Here is a 27994-nt window from a genome sequence, read left to right as displayed (position 1 = left end):
AACATTTCGACATTCAATTTCGTGATTACATGTACCTGAGATTTCGTGAGCAAATCTTGATTAATATGTTCTCACTTTATTCTGGACTTGTATTGCGGCGTCTAAAATGCAACACCGTAGTTAATCTATTTATAGCGACACCGACGCGTACCAACATCACGTTCTATCGTTTGAAAGGATCCGATAAGGTCACGCTCCAAAAACAATATCCGAAACGATCCGAAATTCGTGTTGACATATTGCACATGACACGTCTTGTGATCTGTTTCTGACACTGTATTCGAAGTATTCAATATTTTACAGCGGATAACGCCAAAAAAGTGGTTGATGATTACTGTGTATGTGTTTCAGTTTTTTTTAAAGATAACTTGCGTTATATATCTACTTAGTTATTATTGAATGTTTTGAGCTTTTAGGTTTACATACAAAATACAGCGACCCGGAGCCGGAGGGTCAGTAGCTCTTTTCGAATTCTTTGAGCTTTCACACGAACAGCTCAAAGCGACCAGGGTCGGCAACTGGGAATTGGGTTATCCAAGCGACCCAGATGGTCATGCAGTAGCTGGAAATTGGGTTGTCCAAACGACCAGGGACCTATAAAAGTTTGTATAGGTCCCTGCAACGACCCAATTGTCAGTTTGGTTATCCCAGCGACTCAGAGGGTCAGTAGCTGAGAGTTAGAGTTGGATTATTGCTGTACAAGTTGTACTTGTCTAGTCATACTATGTTCATGTTACTTTCAGGTTGTAATTCTTTACTTTATTAAAAAAGCGTTGACTTTTTGGTATTGCTACATGTATAAGGAACACTGATTTTTTATGGGTCACCACATCATACTATATTATATACACGGACCCAAACTGAAAGTGACACAAAGCTTTTAATACGTACTAAGTTTGCATGACGTAGGGCTAAGAAAGGACTTTGACCTTACATACAAGCTTGTTATTTCTTTGATTTTCTAAATTTGTGCATGGACGAATTTAATAGGGGAAAACTTAAAAGCATTATAGAAGGGTGCTGTTTCCAGATGCTTTTTATGCCCCCAAAGGAGGGCATATAGTGAACGCACTGTCCGTCCGTCTGTCTGTGTGTCTTTCCGTCACACTTTGCGTTTAGGTTTAGAAAAATGCCAATAACTTCTATGTCGCTTCAGATGTAACCTTCATATTTGGTATGCATATGTATATAGACAAGGCCTTTCCATACGCACACAAATTTTGACCCCTTTGACCTTGACCTTGAACCGAGGGTCCGCGTTTAGGTTTCGAAATCTGCGTTTACGTTTCGAAAAATGCTCATAACTTCTATGTCGCTTCAGATGTAACCTTCACATTTGGTATGCAAATTTTGACCCCTTTGACCTTGACCTTGAACTTAGGGTCCGCGTTTAGGTTTTGAAATCTGCGTTTAGGTTTCAAAAAAGTGTTTTTCGGGGGCATATGCCTTCCGATGGAGACAGCTCTTGTTGGTTCCTGGACAGGTCAACCACAAAGAGTGTTAAAAGCTTCTTAAATGTATCACCCCTCAGCAAATTTTCAATATGAAGCAAATGCATTATTTAATAATGAATTGTAGACAAAGAAATTAAGTGTCACCAAACTGGTTTGGCTATGTAGGGCTTTGTGATCATAGATCTTTCCCTATTTCATGATTCAATTTATTGTAATGAACTTTACTTGTAAATATTTTTTAATGTCGTCTTATAAAATTACTAAATATGTGCTCAGACTTTGATGACTGTAACCTTATTATTGCAAGTGTGATGAAGGTGCGTCGAAAGTGTGGTTTATTTGATTACTGAAGGGTCAATGTGCCTGATCATGAATAGAATGTTAGTTACAATATACAGTAAACAGCTTACATAGCATACTATAAAGATTAGAATTAAGATATAGTAATCTTTGAATATGAAACAATTGTATCTGATTCATATTTCATAATTTGATACAATTGTTTCACACTTACCCCTAAATTTCGAGATCCATCAATTGATGATATCCACCAGATTTTGAAATTGTTTTGTACTTGCAGTTATGATGATGTAGTATAATATGTACTTGACATGAGACATATGTCATATTAAAGTCCTGTGATTTGTTTGACAAAGTCTTCACACAATAAACAGGAAAGAAATGAATTCAATTTGGGTAGGGACAAAGAACTTCAGTAAATGTGAAACGGTTGTATTTTGATAGTAAGTGATAATTTTGATGAAGAGGAACTATTTGTTTGATGAAATAAAGATATTTAGGATAGAGAAAAATGAATCTGGAACATTAACTGATAGTAGCATTGGTCTATAAAGTATTCAGTGTTGGAAATTAATATTTGATATTGCATCACCTGTAAATACTGGTAAGAAATTCATGCTCTATAGATTGTTAATTAATGACATACTGATATTCTTTTAGCAGGCTTTAGTTAAATAAATTCACTAACAGAAAGTGCAATGAAATTAATTAAATATGATTATTGGCGTGCATTAGACATTTTGGCTTAAATTTCAATAAATTTAATGGCAGTGCAATTTTAGCATTTGTTTTAAAAAGTTCTTTGGAAAACTTGATTAATGTGTAAATAATGTGTATTCAACTGATTCTTCATCGAGTATCATTGATAAAAATTTAATTGATAGTCATGAGTAATAGCGGTACTTGTCATTCAGAAATTGTTAGGAGGATCCAAACTTGGGCACCTCCTTAATAGTTCTGGATAATACAAGTATATATACCCTGCAATTTTAATGATCTTGAGTGTCTAAACTAAGTGTAGAATGAATGATGAATACAAAATAGTCAACATTGAATACAATCATTTATATGTAGAGTTTCACCAAAATGAAGTTAAAATAAATTTTTTAACCAACTGAACAAACTATAAAATCTTATGTTCATGATGGATTAGTTTCAGAACCAGAACACAGTTAAAGAGCGATCCAACTTCATGGATTTTCTACACAAGTTGACGAGGAGGAAGTTCATATCAGCTGACACTGTTGAGTCTACGCAGTTAGCACGATGCCTCAACACATTCGATTTGACAGCTTTGGGTAAAATATTCCTGATGTCTTGTTTACTTATACATGTACCAGCTACTTATTTAACAACAAAATTAACAAGCATTTTTATTTCATACACACCTGTAATTAATCCATGTATAACAGTCTATTAATGGAAGGTTGGGAGGATGAATACATTGCCCCAGGTATTTATTTGGATTTTGCTAGTTTTCATTCTTTTTAAAATCAATAAGCATGTCATAAGAGGTAAACTATGAAACCTACATAAAAAGCTGGGAAAATGACACAAACAAGTAATTTTACTCAGGTTATGAATTCAAAAGAGTCTTTAATGCTTTAAAACCAATCATACTTATGATAATAAGAACACAAAAGTTAATCATTCTGGTTCACATTCCCATGTTAGATATACTCTAACTGCAGGTATCGGGAGTACCCTTGGTGCGGGTATCTATGTGGTTGCTGGGCAGGTTGCCAAGCAGACGGCAGGTCCCTCTGTGGTTCTGTCCTTCCTGATCGCAGCTCTAGCCTCCATTCTTGCTGGTAAGTCTGTTAAACGATCCCTCACCAGGATTTTTCATTGTTTGTAAAATCACAAGCTGCGATTTATATTAATAATAATACGCCTTTTAAAACACAGAGATGATTAAAGGAACACCCATGACCAGTGGCGGGAATGTGGGCAATCAACGTCCGTGAACAATGTCACCCATATCAATTTTTTTTGTTTAACGAATCAACATTATCTAAGAAATTTAAATCAGATCATCATGATAACAAAGTTTCTTTTGGATCTTCATGAATCTTGGTTATAATGTTTGTTTGGCAAAATATCACGGCCAAGTTCAATAAACAGTTATATGGCATGAAGCTATTAAGAATTATGTCCCTTATAATAAAAAAAAATTGCCATATAAACCTTGTAAATTCTCTGATTAAAAAATCACATGTATCATAGCCTTCAAACTAATAAACTTTTTTGTGCACATCCCCGAATAATGATGTTCTGTAGTACACTTATGAAATGTTCTTCCTGTGCCATTATACATATTCAAAATAATTATATACTTTCCCAAATTTCATTTTACTTGCCCCAGGCTTTGGACATATGGGTAAGCTTCGAGACTGGTATCATAATTAAACTTAAGTGTTTATAGTTATGGCCATAATACCGAGATCAAGTTTGATATTTAGCCAGACTATCTTCAGTTATTAATTATAGACCTTGCATTATCCCAAATTAATGTTGCCTGCTTCCTTATAGGCTTTTCTGTTGTTGTTAAAAACTTCATGACACTTTAGATATATTAATGGAATTGCACTAAGTTTTATCGGAGTCAAGGTAAAGGTCACTTATACTTTAAATAGGAGTTTCTGCTAAATAACTAAGAATTATTGATGGAGGTATTGTATTCACATTTTGTAATATAGTTAGCTTACATAGAGACCAATGTTTGATATACATAGGGGGCTTGTTGGATCAAAGTCAAGTGACACTTAAACGGGTTTCCACTAAATAACTTAATAACTAACTAAATAACTTAACATTAGTTTTGAAGGAATTGTTTGTGTAGGTAGCTTATCTGCAGACCTAGCCTGGGATTTCATTTGGAGCCAGTCTGGTTTTGCTTAAGGTATTTTTTACTAAAAATAGAAAACAGTTTCTGCTTAATTACTTGAGGTTGGATGATGGTATTATGATTTAATTTTATGTATAAGTCGCTTTACCTGCATACCTTAATTGGGATATAACATTAATTATTTTATTAAATTGAATTAATGAGTTACACATACGAGATCTAGTTTTATGACATTGCAGTGGTTCCATTAATTTGTATGCTATCATTTGCACAATAAAGTAAAGCATCCGTCACAAACCATTTTAACCGAGACCTTTAACAGGCTTATTTTGTGACAAGTTGGCACTCTTTAAAAAAAATCTTCAGATGTATTCAAAAAGTGAAAATCCAGCTTACCTGCACACATTGCATGGTGATGATTATCCTGCCTTTGGTATTTAAAATAAGGGACTAAACATTATCATTGTTTTAATACATGTACATTGATTTCATGTATGATCAATCCAATTGTTATCACTGTTAAGAACTGCCATGGATTGGTAAAATCTTTTTTTCTTATTCAAGATTTTGTGATATAAAAGTATGATTTATTCACAATTTTTGCCATTTCTTTTGTGAAATTAATAACTTTGAATATTGTGTTTAACTTTGTCAGGCCTATGCTATGCTGAGTTTGGTGCTCGTGTACCAAGGACTGGGTCGGCCTATGTATACAGCTACGTAACCATTGGTGAACTGATGGCGTTTGTGATTGGCTGGAATCTCATCCTAGAGTATGTCATTGGTAGGTATCTTTAGAGTTGCTTTTGTTGGATTAAACATGTCCCACACCAATATTTATAAATTCATTGTAAAAAAAGATACTTCTTATTCTATCATGGCATGTGGCTTGTTTTCTAAATACATGGACGATGATAATTTATGTTTAAAGGCACATAAATATTCAAAATCAATGAATATTTCGTAAAAAAATATTTCGTAAAATAAAGTAAACCTATACAAAATCAGTGTTCCTTATAGCAATAGTCAAAATTACAATGCTAGATGTGGTCTTGAAACAAAGATTTAATGAGATACAAAATGCGCGTTTTTAATTTTTGGGTGACAATATATTCCATGTGAATTTCACGCGATGATATCAGAACATTCATGAGTGAACGGGAGATTTGCTTCGGGCAGCTCATGAGAACTTAGTCAAGCTTCCGACACTGCCGGAAACCAATCTCGCGGGAAATTCACATGGAATATATTATGAAACAAACAAATAAAAAAAAAGCATTTGTATCTCGTTCAATCTATTCCTTGAGTAGTAATGTGGCTTTAATTTTGCAATTATTATTTGAGTAGCATTTTATTAAGTGTACACTCCGCTTTTACTTAAATTTTACATACAGGAATTGAAGTAAATATATATCAGTGAACACAATTCCCTTTGAGGCAAAGGACTTTATTATAAAACGTGCACTGTGTTGCTTGAAAGGTTTATGGTGGAAAGCTGGAACAAATCTTGTAAATATTCTTGTAAATAGTTTATCCAATGTTTGTTTTTTATTATTGAATAATCAATGTGTATTTATTGCAAAATAAATTCAACTAAGCTATTGTATTTATGTTAAGTCTTATTGGTGGTAGGGCAGAACCAAAAAGTAACAAGAACACCACCCTGCTGTATTTTTAGCTCGGCTGTTTTCGGAGAAAACCCGAGGTATTGTCATAGCCAGCTCGCCGTTCAACGTCTGACGTCCGCCGTCCGCGTCGTGCTTAAACCTTTCATTGGCTCTAAAATTAAAGTGCTTCCACCTACAACTTTGAAACTTCATATGTAGATGCACCTAGATGAGTTCTACACGCCACACCCATTTTGGGGTCATTAGGTCAAAGGCCAAGGTCACTATAACCTCGTAAATGTCATTGTGACCTCTAAAAAAAAAAAAAAATTATGACAAGCTTTCATTTATTCAAAACTGCACCCGCAGCTGAGTGTTGGCACCCGTTATGCGGTGCACTTGTTAAAATCTTTCAATAATTTGTGATACAAATGTAAGTAATTAAACAAGTTTTGCTTGAGCTTTATTGTATGTTTTAATTTTAATTTTACATGTGTATTGAACATATTTGGCCAATTTATTTAACTTTCAATGCAAAAATACTGAAAATCTATGTTCATTTGCATTTTATTATATATTATTCCCTGCATTTTATTATATATAATCCCCTCACATTTTCTATTTAATGCCTACACATGTTTTCCTGTGACAATGGCTTATTATTCGACAAGCTATTTAAGAAAAACATTGTTCCTATAATGATATATAATAGGTAATTTGACAATCTATCATGAAAAGAAACAAATTGTCCCTGAATTGTTCTAAATGAAATCTCATTGGTTATTCAAAAACAAACAATGATAGAAAAATAGTATTTATAAATGAAATAATGTAGGTTCTTCCAAAAAAAAACAACTATGATAATAAAACATTAAAGCCACACCCCTTGAAATTAAATACATGTTAATCAATACATACAGAAGCAATTTGAAAGTATGCAAAATTGTCATTTAATCTATAGCCTAGTTAGAAAGTAATTTATAATTTTTCAAACAGCTTTTAAAACCGAAAGTAGGTATTCTATACGTACACATGTGTACGTCCATTTCAACAAACGCGGTTATTTTTAAGTTTTAAAGCGCAAAAAAGACGGGTTTCTACCTTGTTAACACCAGATATATTCTATTTGGCATATATGAAATTAAATCTATAGCCTAGTTAGCAAGTAATCTATAATTTTTCAAACGGTACTGCTTTTGAAACCGAAAGTAGGATTTCTAGAGGTATACGTCCATTTCGACAAACGCGATTATTTTTAAGTTGTAAAGCGCAAAAAGACGGATTTCTACCTTGTAACCACCAGATATATTCTAATAGGAATAGATAAAATATGTTTCTTATTTATACTTAAATTTACTATGCAAAATAAGGTGTGTGGCTTTAATCTTTAATGAAATACTTTATAGTTTTTTAAAACTAACTATGTCTGAAAAACATGATTTGTTTTGATGAAAGAAAAAAATTATTCTTAAATTACACACCATATCTAATTTGACAAAAACTAGTATATAAATACATTGATCATTTATGAAATACAGTTTGTTATAAGACAACATTATATTATAGAAAAACCTTGGTCTACAATATACTGCATACTAGAAAATACTGTAGCTATGTATTAACAAATAAGGAAAAAAGAAACATTGGTTCTTAATGACAGACCATAGAATATTTGATAGCAATATAACTATGATAGAAAAAAACATTGTACCTTAATGACTCACTGTGGATTATTTAACAAGAAAAACAATGTGCTTTAAGGACATACCTTTGGTTATTCCACAACAAACCATGATAGAAAAACATAGGTCATGAATAATAATTATGTTGTTTTCAGGTACAGCAAGTGTGGCCCGTGCCTGGAGTTCCTACTTTGACTCGCTGGTACACAACAGCATCCAGAATTTCTTCAAGGAGAACATGCCCATGTCTGTGGGAGGCCTTTCACCATACCCAGACTTCTTTGCACTGGCTATCACATTGTTCCTCACTGGTATGCACAAGTTATTGTAAGGATTAAACTTCCAATTGCACTGAGGACAAGTTACTGTGCACAATTACTTGCCAAGAGTGCAAAAAAATTCCCAAAATGTCAATGCTTGTTTTAAGCTCAGCGTATTGTCTATACTACTTACCTAAATGTCAGCATTAGCTTTGCCTTAGGCCGCTGCATCCTCGTTATGCTCTGGTCAAGGTAAACATGGTTTGAGGCCAAGTCCTGTTGCTCTGAGGTGCAAATTTGTATAATAATGCCCGCTTTTAGGCTTAAACATTTCATGAAAGAAAACATGCAACTTCTCTGTTGCACTGATTCTACTATCAAGTTTTATAACAGTGACTTGTTATTTAGCAGAATTAGGAGCCTTTTAGTTATTTTTATGCCCCTAAGGTGGGCATATAGTGATGGGACTGTTCGTCTGTCCGTTTGTCCATCCGTCTGTCTGCCACACTTTTGTGTTTAGGTTTTGAAAAATGCTCATAACTTTAATGTTGCTTCAAATGTAACCTTCATATCTGGTATGCATGTGTATATGGACAAGGCCTTTCCATACGCACAACAATTTTGACCCCTTTGACCTTGTACCTAGGGTCTGCGTTTAGGTTTCGAAATCTGCGTTGAGGTTTCGAAAAAGCGTTTTTCGGGGGCATATGCCTTTCGATGGAGACAGCTCTTGTTGCACTATGAAATTCCAAGCATTGGTGTCCAGCAACTCCCATCTTTTGTTGAAAAAAGATCAAAAGAGTTGTGCTTAATATCTTCATTAAGGATGGAGAAATTGTGCTGAAACTGTTTTTGTAGGTACATGTAGGTTACAGGCAGATCCATAGTTAGGGGCTAGTTGGGTCAACGTCACTGTTCTTAAAAATGGAAAAAAAAGTGTCTGCTTAAGTTTGGATTGACATTTGTGCTTTAATTTTGTAGGTAGCTCTCATTCAAAGATGGGATAGGATTTCATTTGGGGCCAGTTGGATCCAAGTTATTGTTACTAAAAATAGAAAAAATGTTTTCGCTCAGCACCTTGACTTTGAGTGGAGGTATTTTACTTTAAAGTTAATAAATTGTAAAACAAAATAAATTGAAATGATGAAAATCTAGTTTTCTTGTTTTAACTTATAAATTTTTATATTTTTTGTTAACTACTACACAGTTTCATCAATAAATATGTGTTTTTGGGGTCATTATATCAGCTGATTTGCAGAAAAAAACGTATGTTATATTATCAAAGCTGAAGAATAGTCGATTGATTGTGTTTCAGAAAAGCATGTGTTATTCCGAAAAACTTAATGAATCAAGCGAAATTACTTTTTGAATGAATGCTTTTAAGCAATTTACAAAATAATTTAGAAATGAATTAGTTTTCTGATAGTCAGTTGTAATTTAAATTAAGATTGATTTATACCTTAATAAGAGGATAAATGCAAAGAAAGATTCTGTAGTCATGAAGTTATGATAATTTACTTGCCTAACGGGCTACCTACTTTTTAAAATCACTTGCCCCCAGGAATTTTCATACCGGCATCGCCTAGGATATACATGTAATGTCAGATTTCCATTGTATTTATTTTGTATCTGCTTTTTCATTTTAAGAAATGTGCTCTTCTACAAAAGTCACACTTAATAAATTACTTTTGTTACCAGAGTATCATTTCAATATCATTAAATTAACTTTAAAAATGGGCATATTGAAATTGTTCCCTGTGATCACTTAGAATGATTAACATGTATGTCTAAGAGGAATTTAAAAAGAATATATATAAGAATGAAAATCAAGTTGCAAAACATTTATTGTCTTTTAGTTGCAAAACATTTATTGACTTTGAAACTTTGAGCTTGATACCACAATTTTTAATCATCAGAAAGTATTTATTGTGTTTATTACTCAATCTATATTTAAGCCAAGGCTTTCAAAAATGGGTATAATGCCATATTCAGCCAAATAAGCTCCGTACCAGCCTGCTTGTTCAGGCAGTCTGATCATCTGAAGCTACCTTGTTTGCTGATAAGACCACACACAATTGCTTTTCTTTAAAGCATTCAGGGTGTCTCCTTACCAGTCTGAGCAAATGCTATGCTGGCAACATAAGGCATAATACCCAACATAGGGCATAAGACCAAACATAGGGCATAAGACTCAACATAGGGCATAAGACCCAACATTGGGCATAAGACCCAACATAGGGCATAATACCCAACATAGGGCATAAGACCCAACATAGGGCATAAGACCAAACATAGGGCATAAGACCAAACAAAGGGCATAAGACACAACATAGGGCATAAGACCCAACATTGGGCATAAGACCCAACATAGGGCATAAGACCCAACATAGGGCATAAGACCTAATTTTGCAGGAAAAGGCTCATTTACCAAAAAAAAAATTTTCACCAGACTTAAAGACCAGCATTTATGAATATAAAATGGACTATTTCTCCTGCTTTGGCAACATGTGTCAACCTTAAGTTTGGCACACTTGCTCGGGTACAAAATAAGATGGCCAATACGGTCAAGACTATTACAAATTATTAAAAAATCACTACAGTTTCATTAGACCCGTATAATTGCCTAGGCTGTAACACATCTACTGCAGTCAAATAGTATTCCATTACAGTTCATACTGTTCTGTTAATAAAAATGCACACAGGCAAAATAGAGAATAGCCTAAAAAAGGATACATTGGCAAAAAGGTTTATGATATTTTTTTCAAATCTAATATAAAATCTGATATATGTCATACCGTACACAGTTCTTCTACACTTAAAAAAAATTACTGGACTTCTTTTGATAAAATTCAAAACTGCCTAATTTAATAGAAGCTGTCTTGTACTCCAATTCTTCATTAAACTTGTTCAGTTGTTCTCCCAATAATGTCTTGGCCCATATTAAGTCAGGGTCATGTATATAGTGCTGAAGTCTGACGGAAAATCCAAAACCTGTAAATCTGCATAAGGTATGGTATACAGGCTCTCATATCTGGCAAAATATTTAGGTTAAGAACTTATTTTCAATTGACCAGTTAATTGGAAAATGGGTCAGTAATAGATACAACTCTTTTTTTAACTGGCCCTGGTGGCCAACTTCCGCTCAGAAAAACTTACAAAAAACACAGTTTTATGTTGGTTTAAGTGTGTTTTGGTATGAAAGTGGTTAAATTTTTGGCAAGGGAAGTACCATAAAACGCTGTGTATAACGCGCATTAATGTATAATGGGCATCTACTTTTTGAAGCAAATAAATTGGGAAAAAAGTTTTTGAAGCAAAATAATCGGTGGAAAAAAACCATAACATTAAAATAAAAATGGCTTCCTTGTTTTTCATTTTCTTCAAATTTATTGTATTTAAATGTTGTGTACGAACCTGAAAAAGATAGAAAATATTAATGTTAACTTTATAACGTTTGTCCATCTATATTCAGATCATAAATATAACACAATTATTAACATAGTTACAGTTAAAACAACGGGGAGCAGAATGGTGCGAGTTACCGTAACTCGGTAACTGACAAGGAAAAAATCTCTCGGCATGGCAGTAGTTGTGTAAAACGTGAACTAAGTTTTTAAAATTAAATTTTGGGTTAAAAAAGTGTGTGTTATACACAGCGTTTTACGGTAATGTTTGTTAGGACTTTCATGCTTTCATGACATCTGAGTAATATGTTTTTAGATCATGTGAATGTTTTCAGTGATACTTGCTGTGGGAGTGAAGGAGTCTACACGTTTCAACAACATCTTCACTGGGGTGAACATCCTGGTGGTGGCGTACGTGATCATCTGTGGTTCCTTCAAGGCGGACACAGCCAACTGGAACATCGACCCCAAAAAGGTCGGTCACATGTGGGGAGGCTTCCTTTGTAAACATGGGCCTGTATTTATTCGCTGATTTTAAGACTTTTTCTCTGAAGAAAAAAGAATATTTTAACACCCCCAATTAAAGTTTGAGAGGAGATTTATTGGAGTCTCTCTTTGGGTAGTTTGTTTATACTTTCTGTCTGTAAGGCAGTCAAAATAATATTGTATAAGTTTGTGGAGCAAGCTACTTTAACCTTTTTCAAGTGTTTTAAACAAAATTTTAAAAGGTCCTAGCCATTAAGTGTAGATGTACAGGACACTTGTTATGTCTATCGATCCACTGTAGATGTGCAGGACACTTGTTATGTCTATCGATCCACTGTAGATGTGCAGGACACTTGTTATGTCTATCGATCCACTGTAGATGTGCAGGACACTTGTTATGTCTATCGATCCACTGTAGATGTACAGGACACTTGTTATGTCGATCAATCCACTGTAGATGTGCAGGACACTTGTTATGTCTATCGATCCACTGTAGATGTGCAGGACACTTGTTATGCTATCGATCCACTGTAGATGTGCAGGACACTTGTTATGTCTATCGATCCACTGTAGATGTGCAGGACACTTGTTATGTCTATCGATTCACTGTATTGCTGAGTTATTTGCCCTTGAACCAAGCTGACAAAGTGGTTTGTGGATATCTGATGGATTAGTGACAAACTTTATGCAAAACTTATATCTGAAGATTTAAGGAATATTTTCTTCTTTGCAATTACCTGAAAAAAGCTGTCAAAGTGAATCTTTTTTGTGTGTTTTTCAAAGCAAACTTTAGTGTTCACAAACTGAATTGATATGATTCAATAATGCAATAATGCCATAAGTAAAGTTTTCTCAAGAAAAATATTGCTTGTTTGTGTATAATATGTACAATCGAATAATTGTTTTCCTTGAGTGTCCATTCTTCGCAAGTAATTCTAAGAAGTAGTTGGTAAATACAAGCCCAGTGGTAAAACTTATGCCTGTAATAAAAAGATGATTTGAATGGATTGATTTTAGAACATTTCTTAACTTAATTGCTATGTTAAAGATAAGTAATATAAAGATGCCCATATTAAAAGCTATTGATGATAAACGTCAATTTATAAATACATTTTAAAGTTATTTGAAAGAAACCAATAGCTGCATTAGATTTTTAAGTTTTATGCACATGTTTTAAAGAAATCAGTATTGAACATTCACTACTGTACTTTGTGACATGACCTCCTTTAGTATAGATTCTTATCATATGAGCCACACTTTGAGAAAATGGGGCTTAATGCTTGTGCGTAAAGTGTCGTCCTAGATTAGCCTGTGGAGTGCGCTGAGGCTGACTAGGACGTCACTTTACGCCCTTTAGGTGATTTTGGTGAAAAGGAAGTCTCTTCCCAGAGACAATTCAATTCAGTGAGTGCATGATGTCCCTGATGAGCTGGTGCAGACTGCCTATACGCCACATAGACCCAGAGCATGGCTCATATTTACATGTCAGTTCAGCTCGATAACAAGTTTACTAAGGAATCTGTACTTAAAGGGTTGAGTGTAAAACTATTGTATTTCATTAAGCAGAAACAACAGTTTATGCTCGACCCTGAACATATTGTTGCCTGCCTTTACTATACTGTATTATTATAATACTAATACATGCATTGAGAATTTTACTTATTTCATGTACTCATAACAGTGTGTAGGCTGTAGTGTAAAACTTATGTAGGCTGTAGTGTAAAACTGTTTTATCTGCTTAACATTTCTTTATGAGGTACATTTATTTTGCTCTCAACAATCAATGTTTGCAGGAGACGGGTTACAACTCCACAGCTATCGGTACAGGTGGTTTCATGCCATTTGGATTCTCTGGCATGTTTTCTGGAGCTGCCACTTGCTTCTATGCCTTTGTGGGATTTGATGCAATTGCCACCACTGGTATGCTATCATTGATGGATAAATGTATTGAAATTGAAAAGAAAGTAGTCCAACAATAAATAACATGCAATTTGTTTTGTATAACAATGGTTTGATTCGCACCAGTCTATAAAAATTTAAAACAGTATTTAAAGCAAACTTGCCGTTTTGTGGGTTTTAATAAAAGTACATCTAAATTTTATTCAAAGTTAAAGAGGGATGGATGTAGGTCATTTATTTTTCTTTTGCAAATTTTTATTATTTTCACATTTTACCACATTTTTGAATGGAGAATGAACTTTTGTTTGTTTATTTGTTTAGTTGGACTTCAACAGCATTTCAGTCTAAATGAAACATAAATGGCATTGTTTAAGTGTTTTGTTGTTATTTTCACTTGTGCGTAGAACATATATATGGTAATTCATTTTTTGATATGTATGTATACTTCAGGAGAGGAGGTGATGAACCCCCAGAAGGCTATACCCATCAGTATTGTGATATCCCTGCTAGCGTGCTTTGCAGCCTACTCTGGAATCTCAATAGTGATCACCCTCATGTGTCCGTACTTTCTGCTGGATGGGGACGCCCCCTTGCCCGCAGTGTTTGACCGTGTGGGATGGAATGTGGCTCGATACATTATTGCTGTAGGGGCTATATGTGGACTTTCCACAAGGTAATGACTTTGTGTTCTCAAAGTATCAATTTACTGTCAGTCTTTTACTATAATTTATGATTTAATTTTAATGACATAGTAGTAATTTACTGTTGGCTTAAAATTGCAAACATTAAACGTATAATTGGCTGTCTACAATTTTGTCTTTATGGTCTTTTAAGTTAAAAATTATTATATAATAAGATATTCACAAGTAAGGATTTTCCGTTACCCTACGAATGAACAGATTTTGTGTTGATAGAACATAAACTAAATTACTTATTCTGTATTAATGTTTTCGTTTACAATAAGGTAATGATTTATTTCTGTTAATGGCTTTGCCTCGGGAAATTGTGCAACAGTTCCTATGTTTTCCTGGACAAATACTGTTGTATGCACTTGGCATAATTTAGAATAAAGTTTGTTGTTCAGATTTACTAGCAATATAGCCTTGCTCAGGAAAAATGGGGCTTGATGCATGTGTTTTAAGTATTGTACCAGATGAGCCTGTTATGATGCATGTGTTTTAAGTATTGTACCAGATGAGCCTGTTATGATGCATGTGTTTTAAGTATTGTACCAGATGAGCCTGTTATGATGCATGTGTTTTAAGTATTGTACCAGATGAGCCTGTTATGATGCATGTGTTTTAAGTATTGTACCAGATGAGCCTGTTATGATGCATGTGTTTTAAGTATTGTACCAGATGAGACTGTTATGATGCATGTGTTTTAAGTATTGTACCAGATGAGCCTGTTATGATGCATGTGTTTTAAGTATTGTACCAGATGAGCCTGTTATGATGCATGTGTTTTAAGTATTGTACCAGATGAGCCTGTTATGTCTACACACCCAAATCAGGAACAACTCTTTCTGCTTACACTGGAAGTTTGTCTATGAGAGACTTCCTTTAAACAACAAATTACATAAAAGGGTAAAGTGTTGTCCCTGATAATCCTGTGGGGACTATCCTGTAAAGCGTTGTCCGTGATAATCCTGTTGGGACTATCGTGTAAAGCGTTGTCCCTTATAATCCTGTGGTGACTGTCCTGTAAAGCATTGTCCCTGATAATCCTGTGGGGACTATCCTGTAAAGCATTGTCCCTGATAATCCTGTGGGGACTTTCATGTAAAGCATTGTCCCTTATAATCCTGTGGTGACTGTCCTGTAAAGCATTGTCCCTTATAATCCTGTGGGGACTATTCTGTAAAGCATTGTCCCTGATAATCCTGTGGGGACTATCCTGTAAAGTGTTGTCTCTGATAATCCTGTGGTGACTGTCCTGTGAAGCTTGTCCCTGATAATCCCGTGGGGACTATCCTGTAAAGCATTGTCCCTGATAATCCTGTGGGGACTATCCTGTAAAGCATTGTCCCTGATAATCCTGTGGGGACTATCCTGTAAAGTGTTGTCTCTGATAATCCTGTGGTGACTATCCTGTAAAGCTTGTCCCTGATAATCCTGTGGTGACTATCCTGTAAAGTGTTGTCCCTGATAATCCTTTGGGGACTATCCTGTAAAGTGTTGTCCCTGATAATCCTGTAGGGACTATCCTGTAAAGCATTGTCCCTGATAATCCTGTGGGGACTATCCTGTAGAGTGTTGTCTCTGATAATCCTGTGGGGACTATCCTGTTAAGTGTTGTCCCTGATAATCCTGTGGGGACTATCCTGTAAAGCATTGTCCCTGATAATCCTGTGGGGACTATCCTGTAAAGTGTTGTCTCTGATAATCCTGTGGGGACTTTCCTGTAAAGCGTTGTCCCTGATAATCCTGTGGTGACTATCCTGTAAAGTGTTGTCCCTGATAATCCTTTGGGGAATATCCTGTAAAGTGTTGTCCCTGATAATCCTGTGGGGACTATCCTGTAAAGCATTGTCCCTGATAATCCTGTGGGGACTATCCTGTAAAGTGTTGTCCCTGATAATCCTATGGGGACTATCCTGTAAAGCATTGTCTCTGCTAATCCTGTGGGGACTATCCTGTAAAGCTTGTCCCTGATAATCCCGTGGGGACTATCCTGTAAAGCATTGTCCCTGATAATCCTGTGGTGACTGTTCTGTAAAGCATTGTCCCTGATAATCCTGTGGGGACTATCCTGTAAAGCATTGTCCCTGATAATCCTGTGGGGACTATCCCTGATAATCCTGTGGGGACTATCCTGTAAAGCATTGTCCCTGATAATCCTGTGGGGACTATCCTGTAAAGTGTTGTCTCTGATAATCCTGTGGGGACTTTCCTGTAAAGCGTTGTCCCTGATAATCCTGTGGTGACTATCCTGTAAAGTGTTGTCCCTGATAATCCTGTGGGGAATATCCTGTAAAGTGTTGTCCCTGATAATCCTGTGGGGACTATCCTGTAAAGCATTGTCCCTGATAATCCTGTGGGGATAATCCTGTAAAGTGTTGTCCCTGATAATCCTATGGGGGCTATCCTGTAAAGCATTGTCTCTGATAATCCTGTGGGGACTATCCTGTAAAGCTTGTCCCTGATAATCCTGTGGGGACTATCCTGTAAAGCGTTGTCCCTGATAATCCTGTGGGAATTATCCTGTTTTCCTGGAGTGTCATTGTAATATTTAATTGTTTCAGTCTTCTGGGCGCCATGTTTCCTCTTCCACGGGTGATCTATGCCATCTCAAGTGATGGTCTTATGTTCAAGGCACTGGCAAAAGTTAGCGAGAAATTCAAGACTCCGCTCTTGGCTACGGCCATCTCTGGAGTGTTTGCAGGTTTGTTGTTTTTGTGGGTTCATGGTTTTATTTCATGTACTTCCTTGTGTGAGGCTGAATTATGTGGGGATCTGCACCTGTGACCTGGCTGAAGAAAACGGTTTATTTTCATGGAAAGTAGATCAATTTTATGCTGGCGTGAGCATTTTCAACAGAGATCATTTGGATCTAAATAAAAAGATGCATATTAGCAAATGATACACCCCTTGTTTGCATCACCCCTACTCAGTAAAAACTGAACAACACATTTATGTGACAGTTCTAACAGACATGATATAATGGAACTGTCACATAAATGTGTTGTTATTTTCAGTTGGATTCATATTATGTCTGTATTTTCAGTTGGATTCATACCATGTCTGTATTTTCAGTTCCATTCATATCATGCCTGTATTTTCAGTTCCATTCATATCATTGTCTGTACTTTCAGTTCCATTCATATCATGACTGTATTTTCAGTTCTATTCATATCATGACTGTATTTTCAGTTCCATTTATATCATGTCTGTAATTTCAGTTCCATTCATATCATGTCTGTATTTTGAGTTCCGTTCATATCATGTCTGTATTTTCAGTTCCATTCATTCATGACTGTATTTTCAGTTCCATTCATAACATGTATGTATTTTCATTTCCATTCATATCTTGACTGTATTTTCAGTTCGATTCACATCATGTCTGTATGTTCAGTTCCATTCATCTCTTGACTGTATTTTCAGTTCCATTCACATCATGTCTGTATGTTCAGTTCCATTCATCTCTTGACTGTATTTTCAGTTCCATTCATATCATGACTGTATTTTTAGTTCCATTCATCTCTTGACTGTATTTTCAGTTCCATTCATATCATGTCTTTGTTTTCAGTTCGATTCATATCATGTCTGTGTTTTCAGTTCCATTCATATCATGTCTGTGTTTTCAGTTCGATTCATATCATGTCTGTGTTTTCAGTTCCATTCATATCATGTCTGTGTTTTCAGTTCCATTCATATAATGTCTGCATTTGCAGTTCCATTCATATCGTGACTGTATTTTCAGTTCCATTCATATTATGGCTGTATTTTCAGTTCCATTCATTTCATGACTGTATTTTCAGTTCCATAAATATCATGACTATATTTTCAGTTCCATTCATATCATGTCTGTATTTTCATTTTCATTTATATATCATGTCTGTATTTTCAGTTTCATGCATATCATGTCTGTATTTTCAGTTCCACTCATATCATGACTGTATTTTCAGTTCCATTCATAACATGTATGTATTTTCATTTCCATTCACATCATGACTGTATTTCCAGTTTCATTCATATCATGACTGTATTTTCAGTCTTACATAAATGGTCATCTGTTTTCTTTGGATATTTTGTAATTACACACACGTGTACCTAGCCCTGTTAATACAATTGTATTCATTCACTAGGTGTTATGGCCATGTTGTTTGACCTCCAAGAGTTGGTGGATATGATGTCAATTGGAACCTTGCTGGCATATACACTGGTTGCAGTGTCTGTTTTAGTACTACGGTAAAAATAGATTTACACAATATTTATTCAATTGATGTTCATTTAATTAACCCAAATTTGACATGTTATGTAATGTGCACATGTTAAAACAATGTAATACAATAAAAGCGAACTTCATGTAGCCCTCAACTAAATCTTAAACTATTTAATATTTTCACACCCTGTCTTAGTCATTTCAGATTGTTGAATCACTCATCTTTAAATTGCTTTTATGTCTGGCTGAAATGTATGTTATTTCCCTACTTATAGCAAACAACATAAAAGCAATGTTTAATACAGATCAGTCTTGTAACTCCAGTTTAACAAACCTAATAATATACAAAGGTCTGTATTGTTATTGCCAGCTGTGTAATGAATATAGTGACTCCCTTGGAAACCCTCAGTAATGACCATAGCATTGTTGGCTGTAATGATATTGCATAAGCCCAAGTGAAAACAATCAAATATTGCTCATCAAAGTGAACCCTTGTTTGTTCACATTTGCTTATCATTGTATCAGTTTATTCCTTTGCAGGTACAAGGTACATAATATTGGTGAAACTACACAGAGCTATAGTCAATACTCACAATTGTAAGTTTCTTCAGTTTTTTATGTCTGTAGTATGTTTTATGATAGATAGATTAACGACTAGTTAAAGTGAAGATTTGGGTTGTTGCCTTTAAACTCAATATTGATTTAATATCAATAAACAACGTAAGCATATTGAAACCCTGTGTATTGAAGTAGAGTGTTGATACAGTATGAGTGAACAACATTTACTTAGTTATATCCTATGTATGAGTGAACAACATTTACTTAGTTATATCCTATGTATGAGGGAACAACATTTACTTAATTATATCCTATGTATGAGTGAACAACATTTACTTAGTTATATCCTATGTATGAGGGAACAACATTTACTTAGTTATATCCTATGTATGAGGGAACAACATTTACTGAGTTATATCCTATGTATGAGTGAACAACATTTACTTAGTTATATCCTATAACAAAGGAGCTGTTTAATGGAGTATCAGTTAACAACAGGAGGATTGCACTTAGATATGCTGCCTGTAATGAAGTACAGGGTTGTCATAGTATAAGTTTATACTACTATAAACTTAGATATGCTGCCTGTAACTTAGTAGAAGGTTGACATAGTATGAGTAAGAACATAATATTCTAGTTATACACCTGTAACGAAATTGAAGGTTGATACAGTTCAGTAAACAACCCCTTTGGTGAAAATTGCGACCATCTGAGTTCAAAATGTTAATAGTAAAATCTTATATTTGTTCTATTACTGTCTGAGACAATATCAAATATGTGCTATAAATAGTAGAAACGTATATAAAAGTCACAGTTATTACAAAAACATAACAAATCTTTAAATATCAGTTAAGTTTCTGCATGTCTTGGGTGAGCAACCTAGGGCATTTATGCCATCTTATTTGTAAAATTGATTTGCAACAAAAGTTTTTTTCTGTGATTATTAATTATTATTTCTATTAATTATTATTTGAAGCTGTGTATAATTCTCCTTTTTTCACACAGCTAATATTCACAAGAGGGTTAAATACAATTTCCTTAAAAAACCTGCACAATATACATAATCTAATTGCATTACACTTTAATTATCTCCAGACCCACAGATGAAACAGACTCGAACCTGGGTAAAAAGCGTTCAGATCGACAGAAACTGCTTCCTGAGACTCCGTCCATGTTGTCGACAGTGTTCAACTTCAGAAACAAGGATCCCACAGCAGTCACAGAGAAGGTGGCAGCATACTGTGTTGCAATATTTTGTAAGTAAGGTTTGAATGTACACCAAGTTTTGAAAACATCGAAAGCCAATGGAATAAACAGACATTTGTGAGTCATTTCTTGGGAAGACCATAAAGAACCAGGTCTTAGTGTTTGTGGGTTGGAAGCAGATGCCAAATCTTGCCATTACGTCATTGCAAATTTACAGGTTGGAAGATGGGGGATGCCAGTAACAGATTGGAAGATGGGGGATGTCAGTAACAGATTGGAAGATGGGGGATGTCAGTAACAGATTGGAAGATTGGGGATGTCAGTAACAGATTGGAAGATGGAGGATGTCAGTAACAGATTGGAAGATGGGGGATGTCAGTAACAGATTGGAAGATGGGGATGTCAGTAACAGATTGGAAGATGGGGGATGTCAGTAACAGATTGGAAGATGGGGGATGTCAGTAACAGATTGGAAGATGGGGGATGTCAGTAACATATTGGAAGATGGGGGATGTCAGTAGCAGATTGGAAGATGGGGGATGTCAGTAACATATTGGAAGATGGGGGATGTCAGTAACAGATTGGAAGATGGGGGATGTCAGGAACAGATTGGAAGATTGGGGATGTCAGTAACAGATTGGAAGATTGGGGATGTCAGTAACAGATTGGAAGATGGGGGATGTCAGTAACAGATTGGAAGATGGGGGATGTCAGTAACAGATTGGAAGATGGGGGATGTCAGTAACAGATTGGAAGATGGGGGATGTCAGTAACAGATTGGAAGATGGGGGATGTCAGTAACAGATTGGAAGATGGGGATGTCAGTAACAGATTGGAAGATGGGGGATGTCAGTAATTGTAATAATATTAAGATAAGTTTATCTTTAATGTCACATTAGAAGAAGATTACTCCTAAGGAGGAATATCAATCCAGATGTACTGATTACTAATAATTTAACTCATTCAGTACCCTCAAAACCACTGTTATAATTGTATCATTTTATTTTATCATAACTTTCATAATTTTTTTTTTTGAAAAAACGTTTTATATATTATTATATGCATATTTTAAGACTCTTTATGCATTGCTTAAAACAGTCCCGTTTTTTTCAATTGGCATTTTGTGCATATTGGCATGTAATTAGAATGCCTTTCCTTCTATTGCAGGTTTCTTCTCCATAGGGTTTGCTGTGTTTCTGAGGTTCATAGAGGACCAGCTCAGTGCGGGGGACGGGGGAGCCATAGCTGGGGCTGTGATATTCACGTTGATTATGGTAGTACTGCTGGTATCATTGGTCTGCCAACCACAAAACAAGAGCAAACTGTCATTTAAGGTATGAACACATACAGTCTTGTTTGATTTTAGGTATAATGTTTTTTGTCTGTATTTTCCCCTGTGTTTTTGTTTTAATGGCTATATCTTATGCATTTAAAAAAACAAATACATGAAAAAAGTCACAGGCCAAAAGTTTGCTTGATAATGTTTTGAATTATGGACATGATGGCTTTAAATATATTTTTGTTTCATTGATTGCCACCCATTGTATTGATAATTCTGGTACATTTTTTCATGTTATGGCTTTAACTCGGCAGACTGTTGATTTCACAATCCAGATTTTATCATTCATTTGCCCTTGACTAAAAATACAAACCTATCATTAAAAAAAGACGACATTTCTATTGCTATAACATTTGGCAAATATTCCAGGTTCCTTGGCTGCCATTCTTGCCAGGTATCAGTATCTTTGTTAACATCTTCCTTATGATGCGACTTCCTGAGGCCACATGGATACGGTTTGCTGTCTGGATGGTTATAGGTGAGCAAATTTTCCTTGTTTGCACAGTAAACCTTCTACCTGCTAGACAATCTCATTAGAATCGAAACATGTTTAATTATGTAAATAAATGATCCTGTTACAGAGCATTTAACATGAAATTCACTTTAATAAAATATTCAGCTTCAACCATAACTAATTGTTTTAAAACATTATATATTCTGATTAGAAATTAAAACAAAATATAGTTGTGTTTTATAGTACAGGCCGAACAAAAGTTCTCACAAATATTCATACTTCCATTTGAAGACACCTGTTAAAATACATGTATTGTCATATTTCAAATTTTTTATGGCAAGGTGTGTATGATTTTAAAAGATGAACATGTAAGACTGACTCGAGTTTTAATGAGATTGAACAACGTCCACTCATTTTATGTTATCAGACGTACTTTCTATCCTGAAACAATAAGCCCTTGCACAAGTATTGCCATATAAGCCATACTTACTTATTTACTCTCAAGCAGAATGTGTTTTACACTGTACGAAGAATATTATTAAGAAATAAGCCTGTGAACCTTTTTTTTCTTGAACCAGTTTCCATAACAGATGTTTTAAAATGAGTATTAACATTTCCTTTGAGATTAAGTAATGTCCTAATTGCTAAATGACTTTACTTTAAAGTTACTTATGCATTAGATATTGTTCACTTCTATTTAATGCATAATGATACAGTTTATGCCAATGCCAAAACGTTAACTCGTGTTTGTGGCACAATTAAAAATTGTGTCTAAGTGTCGCACTTTTCGACTGCAAACGAAAAGTATTTGCAATTTTTTATAGCGTCTGGCACCACTTCTTTAGAACTTGTATTCTAGTATGTTATAAATGGCCATTTTTTATAGCCCCACAAACGAAGTTTAGGGGGGTATATAGGAGTGAACTTGTCTGTCTGTCCGTTGGTCGGTCGGTCTGTCGGTCTGTCTGTCGGTCCGTATTAACTGTCCGCTCTCTAATTCAAGTAGTTTTCATCCAATCTTCACCAAACTTGGTAAGAAGTTGTATCTACATGATGTCTAGGCCAAGTTCGAACATGGGCCTTGCCGGGTCAAAAACTAGGTCACGGGGTCACTTAGTGCGTTTTAAATATTCAGCATGTTGTCCGCTCTCTAATTCAAGTAGTTTTCATCCGATCTTCACCAAACTTGGTCAGAAGTTGTATCTAGATGATCTCAAGGCCAAGTTCAAACATGGGCCTTGCCGGGTCAAAAACTAGGTTACGGGGTCACTTAGTGCGTTTTAAACATTGAGCATGTTGTCCGCTCTCTAATTCAAGTACTTTTCATCCAATCTTCACCAAACTTGGTCAGAAGTTGTATCTAGATGATCTAAAGGCCAAGTTCGAACATGGGCCATTTCCGGGTCAAAAACTAGGTCACGGGGTCATTTAGTGCGTTTTTTAACATTCAGCATGGTGTCCTCTCTCTTATTCAAGTAGTTTTCATCCGATCTTCACCAAACTTGGTCAGAAGTTTTATCTAGATGATCTGAAGGCCAAGTTCGAACATTGGCCATGCCAGATCAAAAACTAGGTCACAGAGTCACGAAGTACATTTTACACATTGAGCATGGTGTCCGCTCTCTATTTCAAGTAAATTAAATCCGATCTTCACCACACTTGGTCTGAAGTTGTAACTAGATGATGTGTAGGTCAAGTTCGAACATGGGCCATGCCGGGTCAAAAACTAGGTCACGGGGTCACTTAGTGTGTTTTAAACCTCACCATGTTGTCCGCTCTCTAATTCAAGTTGTTTTTATCCAATCTTCACCAAAATTGGTCAGAAGTTGTATCTTGATAATGTCTAGGGCAAGTTTGAATATGGGTCATGCCGGGTCAAAAACAAGGTCACGGGGTCACTAAGTGCGTTTTAAACATCACAATGTTGTCCGCTCTCTAATTCAAGAAGTTTTCATCCAATCTTCACCAAACATGGTCAGAAGTTGTATCTAGATGATGTCTAGGTCAAGTTTGAATATGGGTCATGCCGGGTCAAAAACTAGGTCACAGGGTATCTTAGTGCGTTTTAAACCTCACCATGCTGTCCGCTCTCTAATTCAAGTAGTTTTCATCCAATCCTCACCAAACTTGGTCACAAGTTTTATCTAAATGATCTTTAGGACAAGTTTGAACATGGGCCATTCCGGGCCTAAAACTAGGCCACGGGGTCACTTAGTGCGTTTTTTAACATTGAGCATGGTGTCCGCTCTCTAATTCAAGTAGTTTACATCCGATCTTCACCAAACTTGGTCAGAAGTTTTATGTACTTGATCTTAAGCCCAAGTTAGAACATGGGCCTTTCTGGGTCAAAAACTAGGTCAAGGGTCACTTAGTGCGTTTTAAAAATTGAGCATGGTGTCCGCTGTTTTTTGTGAAGACAACATGCAAAATATTATGTGTCAATGCGGCATGTGGGGGTATTCGTCACGTCTGTGACAAAGCTCTAGTTTCTGTTTGGTTTTGTTTCCTTAAGATTTGATGTACCCGCTTTTAAGAAAGATCAACATAAAAAAGCTCGATACGATGCAACTCTGAGCACTGCCTTCCCTTTCCTTGCCAAGTACTACCTTGCTTTCCAGGCTTCCTCATATATTTCTCCTACGGTATATGGCACAGTAGCGCAGACACCCAAACCAGCTACCTGGACCTGACCATTCTGGATGCAAGCCAAGCGTCTGATAGTGATGGCGATGTTAATGGGGATTACGGAGCGAGAAGGGTTGAATATCTGTCTGATGACTGATCCTTACCCTTATGTAATTGTTTAATTTTTGACATGCTGTGTGCTTCGATCTCTGAAATTTTATCTAAATCTTTTGCTTGTATGATGCTATGATGCTGGGTTTATTCAATAAATTGCGCATTTATTTAATACGTGTATTAGCATTTTTTGATATCAGGATTTGTGTAAATTGTTAGAGCATTACTGGGATTCTGTTCTCTTTTCTTTCTCATCAGTTTACATTTCAAATTAAATTTATGTAATTTTGTACTGAAGTTTTCATGCATGAAGACAATGTACATATTTACTATCTTTTTGACACATATTTGTAAGTTTTGCCAAGAACCGTTTTACAAGAATTATACAATTATCATTTTTATCACACAAGGCCTTGACAGTAAAATTAATTACTGTAATTTATCTCTGATCTAAAACAAATCGTTTCATGTTCTATAACAAGGCAAAAATGTCAATTCATGAAGGAAAAAATTTGACCAATACACATTATTTATCCGTGGAACATCCTTAACATCATATGTGTGATCTGCCTTTTGCCTTTTAAAGAAGGATATGAATTCATTCAACTGTTTCTTAAGTGTTACCTTTCAAATGTCAAATTCAAGCTTCAATTCATTGACTTATTAAAATACAGTTTCGATATCAAATACCACATATACTTTCATACTAGCATCATTTGTAAATTCTAAAAGTGCGTCACTAAGTTTGAATTCCATGTAAAGTTGTCTATCCTATTTCAAGAATATTAAAAAATCAACTATTAAATAAACCATTATTTTTTTACTTGCAAATTAAAGTAAGTTCACTCTAATATTTACAATATATTTTAAATGTACGATGGTCCTGTCAGCTAATAAACAAGAAACATTAGACACTTGCAGCTTGCTCTGCACTTATTATTTTAACACGTTACATATATGTTTATTTTACTTTATATTCAGGATTTTTGATCTACTTCCTGTATGGTATTCGGCACAGCGTCGAGGGTCTGCCCCATCCCGCCACGGCTGAGAACGTTCACGTCTTTTCGGTGAACGGCCATGCAAAGTTTGACGAGAAGCAATTAGCGGTGAACGTCAACGTAGTAGGAGGGCACGTAGCGTCGACGTCGAGGGAGGGAGAAGATAGCAGTCATCCAGCGTAGAACACTCGCCTTATCTCTTGTTGACTTTTATAACTTATAACTTAATGTTATTTTCTGACTGATGATTTAACTTGATATCCAAGAGCAGTGATACACACGTCAAACAGCGCTATTGTTTTATTTCAGCCGATTTTACACCATACCAAAACAAAGCAATTCTTTCATAATTTGCAAATTAAGCTCATGTATCCTTCCTAAATTTGGATGAGCCAACAATGTTTGTCCCTTTGGGGTTTTCATGCAGACTTTTATTAGGTTTCATAAAGAACGAAATGCAACTTGTTTAATTTGTATGCATGTGCTATCTCTAAAATTGCGATATATATTAAAATGTTTTATTTGCTTAAATCCATTAATATATTCTTTTGGTATATGTCTGAGTTACAAATATCTTATATACTATCAATTGTTTCAAACTATTTTTAAAATAGTATTTTTCAATTACCGAAACAATTGAATACATAATATATTTGTGCATTGTTATTTTATTTATTATATAGTTATTGTATATGTTTATTTTGATCAATGCCTCAACATATATATTTTTCATAACAACACATGTCTAGTACTTTTAATTAAAAAGCGAGTTTGATAGTAATAAAATGAATCGCTTGAGCTATGTTCAATACGCAATATTTACTATTTTATCATGTTAAGATTAAAGCTTTTATTGTGCCAAATGTGATTCTTATACATATTGTTTGATTTGATACTAAGCACATAAGTTCATAATTTTATTGTGTCATGTTTTGCATGCGTTTAAAATGTTTATATAGCAAATCAGTAACGTTTGCATTAAGAATATCGAGTTAAACAAAATGTTGTTTGAATAGACTTGGACGTGTAGAACTGAAATGTTAAACATGCATTAAGGGGATCAGTTTTGACATAAAACACAAGGTAATTCTATTCATGAATTGTTTTTGTTTGGTTTAAACCTATTTATTTTAGCTCGACTGAATCGAGTGCTTCAGGCTTATTGAAACGCTCTCGAGTCTGTTTCCTGGGCCTAGAATCAGTACTTGGTGTCTTGAGGGGAGATATTAGGAACACTCCCTTAGTGGGGATCGAACCCGTTTCCTCCCCATCGCTAGGCAGACGTCTCGGCGACCTTTAATGGAATTCTATTTAGACGGACTTTGTTAGATTCCAAGGAAAATTATCAGGGCATCTTGCCTCAACGTTATCTCAACCGTGTTTGACAATCGTTCCGCTCCGTGGAAAAACATGGAGTCCAGAGTGAGAGGCATTTTGGATAAACAAAGTAAGGACACATAACAATATACCAATGTCCGTTTTAACAATCATAATTTTTCAATGAATATTGACTGCGCTCTTAACACACTAATTTCTTATCTTTGAGTACAATTTTTAAGTTAATGCTCCGTATTTTTGTTATAAGGTTAAGTTTTATTTTGGCTTCCATAACTTTAAATCCCGCCGTAATACGAAGACCAAGTCCGGTCAGTACAATAAAACTTGGTCGCTGAAGTTTTCTTTTTGTTTTCTATTGGTTTATTTTGTATGCAATTGGGTTACAGTTGCTTTTGGTTGAACTATTTTCTGCTCGCCTGGTCGTCTGATTATCGAAAAACTAAGTTTACAAAGATGTACAGTTTCCTCCGAACATAAATATTGTTAATACCGTACTAAACTTGGCTGAACTGCGCCACTGGCATGCATTATGAAT

At 35.2% G+C, this 27994-nt stretch overlaps 1 protein-coding gene across 6 annotated transcripts; it reads left to right on the top strand.

Moving 5' to 3' along the window:
- Positions 1–16: 16 nt before the first annotated feature.
- On the top strand, positions 17–27213 carry LOC127881530 (high affinity cationic amino acid transporter 1-like). Of its 6 annotated transcripts, XM_052429450.1 has the most exons (16): positions 1991–2150; positions 2908–3052; positions 3446–3565; positions 5258–5386; positions 8047–8202; positions 11891–12030; positions 13835–13961; positions 14391–14613; positions 17185–17324; positions 18748–18850; positions 19365–19421; positions 20478–20638; positions 21756–21922; positions 22297–22405; positions 25000–25176; positions 26102–26241. In XM_052429450.1, exons 1-15 carry the CDS (start codon positions 2136–2138, stop codon positions 25161–25163), a joined length of 1956 nt encoding a protein of 651 aa, XP_052285410.1. In that variant the 5' UTR covers positions 1991–2135; the 3' UTR covers positions 25164–25176; positions 26102–26241. The 6 variants fall into 6 exon arrangements, with proteins under 6 accessions (XP_052285411.1, XP_052285414.1, XP_052285410.1 ...); XM_052429451.1 differs by lacking the exons at positions 1991–2150; positions 25000–25176 and adding an exon at positions 17–338 and having other exon boundaries at positions 26102–27213; XM_052429454.1 differs by lacking the exons at positions 1991–2150; positions 25000–25176 and adding an exon at positions 385–662 and having other exon boundaries at positions 26102–27213.
- Positions 27214–27994: the final 781 nt, after the last annotated feature.

Source organism: Dreissena polymorpha, chromosome 5 (genome assembly GCF_020536995.1).
Source record: "Dreissena polymorpha isolate Duluth1 chromosome 5, UMN_Dpol_1.0, whole genome shotgun sequence".
In the NCBI taxonomy this organism is placed as follows: domain Eukaryota; kingdom Metazoa; phylum Mollusca; class Bivalvia; order Myida; family Dreissenidae; genus Dreissena; species Dreissena polymorpha.
Note: the sequence above shows the minus strand (reverse complement) of the source record. Positions and strands in the feature narration are given on the sequence as shown.